This window comes from Octopus bimaculoides, chromosome 6 (assembly GCF_001194135.2).
Source record: "Octopus bimaculoides isolate UCB-OBI-ISO-001 chromosome 6, ASM119413v2, whole genome shotgun sequence".
In the NCBI taxonomy this organism is placed as follows: Eukaryota; Metazoa; Mollusca; class Cephalopoda; order Octopoda; family Octopodidae; genus Octopus; species Octopus bimaculoides.
The window spans coordinates 61732564-61737263 of NC_068986.1; the positions used below are offsets into that span (position 1 = coordinate 61732564).

The 4700-nt window shown below is 36.3% G+C and overlaps 1 protein-coding gene across 1 annotated transcript in view; it reads left to right on the forward strand.

The window, feature by feature from the left end:
- The window catches only part of LOC106882059 (GATOR complex protein NPRL2), a 40519-nt gene that overhangs the window by 15632 nt on the left and 20187 nt on the right, over window positions 1-4700 (forward strand). The window contains exon 6 of the mRNA XM_052968472.1: window positions 708-825. Within this exon, the coding sequence (XP_052824432.1) occupies window positions 708-825 (118 nt within the window). The remainder of the gene's footprint in view (window positions 1-707; window positions 826-4700) is intronic.

The following is a 4700-nucleotide window of genomic DNA, read 5'->3' on the forward strand; positions in this document are numbered from 1 at the left end:
ATGTCCAAATTTGTATGTTTACATATTTTGGGGGCTAGAAAATTTTAGAATTTGACTTCATTTTAATACTGACCAACCATAAAGTAAGAAAAAAATTGTTGTTGTTTAGCCTAGATGAGCCCTAGTTGAGCAAAATTACCATTTCATCAGTTTTAGTGGTCTGTGTTATTTCCTTATTATAGACAGTAGGGTGGCATCTGAGGGAGATTAGGCTGATTTTTCTAGCAGGCTGAATCATCACATAGGTGCTCCCTTGTTGGCTTGTGAAGTAAGTTGATGTTGTTTATCTCCAGGTTATCTGTGATGGAGATCTCTGATCAAAAGCATTCCAGCTGTAGCATCCCATCGTTTTCTTTATCTGTAGACCTAGATTATCCAACATCTCCACTTTAAAACAGTAAGATGTTATTTAAGGGAAATTTAAATGCTATTTCTAATAGATTGAGTAACCAGTTAGAGGCTCCTTCATTGGCTAGTTTAAATGTAGGTGTAGGCTGTTGGTGCACTAATTTTTAAGTACTAATTATTAATGACATCACTTTTTCTCTGATACCTACATTTTAATTTTTTTTTTTTTTTGCTGTAATTTTGATAACTTTTCCATTTACTAATATATGGTTGGTCATTATTTCTATTCAGAAAATAAATTATATTTAAAAGAAATCATTATTTAAGCCATAATGAATTCAGTTACAATAATTAATATTATTGAGCTTATTATGGTTTAAATTATGGCACAGTGTTAGAAATCATCATCATTATTTGTTATATTTCTTTCTTTTAAACAGACATTATGGAGTCATAAAATTAATTTCCATATTCCAGGTAAAATGTCTTTTTTTTACATTTATCTTACATTACTTGGTTTATTTGCTGTGATTTAAAAGGTTGTTATAATCAGTAGTTGGACAGTAAATTGGTAGCACCATATTAAATACCTTACTATACTTATAAGTATAGTTTCTACATTCTGAGTTCACTTTCTGTTTAACATCAACTTTGTCTTCATCTCTCCAGAGTTGCTAAATTAAGTACAAGGAATATACCAGGACTTAGTTAAATTCTTTTAAAATTATACACCCTCTTTTGCAGAAATTGGCCTTGCACCTTGTCAAAAATAATGTTCAGACAACTGCAAATGTAGACACTGTTGGTTAGAGATAAGCTTTGTGTGAGTTGGGTCTGTCACCTGAACTCTTGATGCCAAATTATAGCTGTTTTACTTCATTTATATCATTAATCCATTTGTGCTGAAATTTTTCGAGTGAATGAAATTGCCTGAAAATTGACAGATACTATTATTTTGACGTAAATAACAACTGAAAAAAATTTCATTGAAATCCGTTCGATATTTCCTGAAATAATCACTGTCAGTTATAACAGACATTAGGCACTGTGCATATGAATCTTTAATAAGCTTGTTAACTGTGCAATTTACTTATTTAGAGGCTAATAAAAGTATTATATCTGACCATAACTTTATTATGAAAATAATTCCTGTTCACATTAATAAGATATCAATGAAAACTGAAAATTTATTTAGTAAAATATATCCTTTTGAAATGAAGCTATACAGCTTTACTGAACATGATACTTCTTGAAACATTTGGGATGAACTACATTACATTTTTCACATATGAAATGACTTTTCCCAGTGCATTCTTTGCATCTCCTTTCATTTGGAATATATTCAATCCAATGCTATCATATTTTACATTGTCTTTCAAATGAGCAGATGTGCGTTTTCTTAGAAACTTTGGAGTGCCATACATTTTCAATAGAGTTAGAGAAATGTTTTCAATGAAATTGTATAATGTAATTTTGTGCCCTGCTCTATTCATCAAGTTGCATGCATTTTGGGTTGCCACAGATACAAAATATTGAAAAATAAGCCACCATTTATTTTGCCGCATTCAAATCCTATAGGAACCAATGTTATGATCCAGAAGGTCAACAAATCCCATATATTTGTTGTCTAATTTTGGATGCTTTCAGGCTGTGAAATTGAAACATATTTCTTTCGAGACCTGTCATAGTGCTCAACAGTGGACATTTTATAGGTTTCAAAGTTTGATAGCAGAACAACATCGTTATTATCTTTCCATTTCACAGCGACTATCTTTGAAGTGGACTTGAAGTCAGCTGTTCCTCTGGAGCATGCTTTCATTTCAGTTTTCGTTTTGAAAGGACATCTAGCAGTCCTATTTTCTCTGCAGGTTCCCAATGTACATATTCCTTTCTCAAAAAGTTTCTCCATCAATTGAATACTTGTGAAATAGTTATCAAAAAAATATTTTGAAATCTTTATTGTCTGGTACTTCTACAGCATCAGTGAGATCAAGGACAACATTCCGACCTAGGTCAAATGCATTTTCGGTTTGATTGGGACTGTATTTCTTGCCAATGTAGAGGTCAAAAGCATGCATATATCCATACTGAGAACAAAGGGCCCAAACTCTGAAACCAAACCGAATTAGTTTCCCTTTTATAAATTGTTTGGCATAGTGCTTGCCTTAACATGGAATCATACTTTTGTCAACAGCGAGATGTTCTCCCAAGCCACCATGTTCCTTGAATTCGTTTTGTAAGTGGTCAAGTAGAGGTCTCAGTTTGAATGCATGATCATCTCCTGAAGCATTGGAATTATCCACTAAATGGATATTTCTTAATATATTCTCCAAATCTGTCTTGCCTCATGTTATTTTGTAAAATTTTTGGAACATTGTCTTCAGATGACCAATACCGTTATTACAGAGTGGACAGTGAGCTGGCTAACACAGTTGAGCAACACAGTTAATGCTATATTGCTAAACATAGGTGTATCAGATCTATGTATAGGTACCAGGAAATTCAGAATATTTTGTGAATCTATTGCTATATTATCAAGAATTTCATGCCCACTTATTTATTTATTTTTTGTCATACATTATTTCCCTCTCTCTCTCTCTCTCTCTCTCTCTCTCTCTCTCTCCCTCCCTCTCTCTCTCTCTCTCTCAGAGAGGCACAGACATATACACACGCGGCAGTAACTTCCGCCTACCAAATTCAATCACAAAGCTTCGGAAATCGAACCACATCCGACGACTGGCACCATGCCAACCTCTCCTTCATTGGACACTAAACTCTGCTTGCAAAGACCTGTTGGGGCAAGTGAAATCGAAATCATAATTGAACCATATTCGATGACTGGCACCTGCGCTAGTGGATCACTAACAGTTCTGTCCGAGCGTGTTCATTGCCAGAGCAGCTGTCTGGCTTCCGTGCTAGTGACCTGTAAATAGCACCATTTGAGCATAATCGTTACCAGCGTCACCTTCTAGCACTTGTGCTGATAGCACGTTAGAAAATCATTCAAGTGAAGTCGTTGCCAGTGCCACTGGACTGGCTCCCATGCAGGTGGCACGTAAAAAACATCATTTTGAGCGTGACCGTTGCCAGTACCATGTGACTGGCCCTCGTGCCGGTGGCATGTAAAAGCATCCACTACACTCTTGGAGTGGTTGGCGTTAGGAAGGGCATCCAGCTGTAGAAACTCTGCCAGATCAGATTGGAGTCTGGTGCAGCCAGTCCTCAGTCAAATCGTCCAACCCATGCTAGCATGTAAAGCGGACGTTAAACGATGATGATGATTATCTATAGGTTTACAAGGAGCCAATCACTGAATTTCTGATATTTTTATCTTTTACTTCTTTCAGTCATTAGACTAGAGCACTAGCTTGAGGAATTTTAGTTGAATGAATTGACCCCAGTACTTTTTTTTTAAGCATGGTACTTATTCTATCAGTATCTTTTGTTGAACAACTAAGTTACAGGGATGTAAACACACCAACAACAGTTGTCAAGCAATGGTGGGGAAGAATGATCCTGATCTTGCAGGCTCGTGGGTGCTGGTGCCATGTAAAAGTGCCTATACCAGTGTTGTGTAAGAGCAGCCAGTATATTCTGCAAAGTGGTTGGTGTTAGGAAGGGCATCAACCCATAGAAACCATGCCAAAACAGACATGGAGCCTGGGCAACTCTTCAGCTGGCCAGTTCCTATCAAACCATCCAACCCATGCCAGCATGGAAAACAAATGTTAAATGGTGATGATGATGATAAAGATGAATGTATGCAAGATGCATGCACGCACGCACACACATGCATACGTGATGGACTCTCCTGTTGAAGACGACATATGAGTATTCAGCCTCTGCAGAACAACCTGCACAAATGATTTGTTTATAGTGATCAAATGTTCATGCCACACATTAGCTCATTCTCTCCATCAAATCAGTGTTGTCTGAACAGGTGCACTGTGTACCACACAGTGCACATGTTCAGGTGTCAAAATGATTGCATTGCAGAGCAACATGGGGTGAAGTGTTTTTGCTCAAGAACATAATGCACTACATGGTTGAGATTTGAAATCACTATCTAGCAATCATGAAAGCATACAGGGGTTGGACAAAATAATAGAAACACCTAGCATCATAGCATCATAATTTTGAAATATCTATAAAACCGTCAAAAGCTTGTTTATTTTTATGTTTTTTGATTTATTATTAGTGTTGCTTAATGTTTTGCTAAAATGGCTGTTTCTTTTCAGATATCAGAAAAAGGTAATTAAAATTCATTAAAATGACAGATCTATCGGACTTTCAAAGAGGTCAAGTTCTTGGTGCTCGTATGGCAGGCGCTAGCGTAACGAAAACAGCTGAAA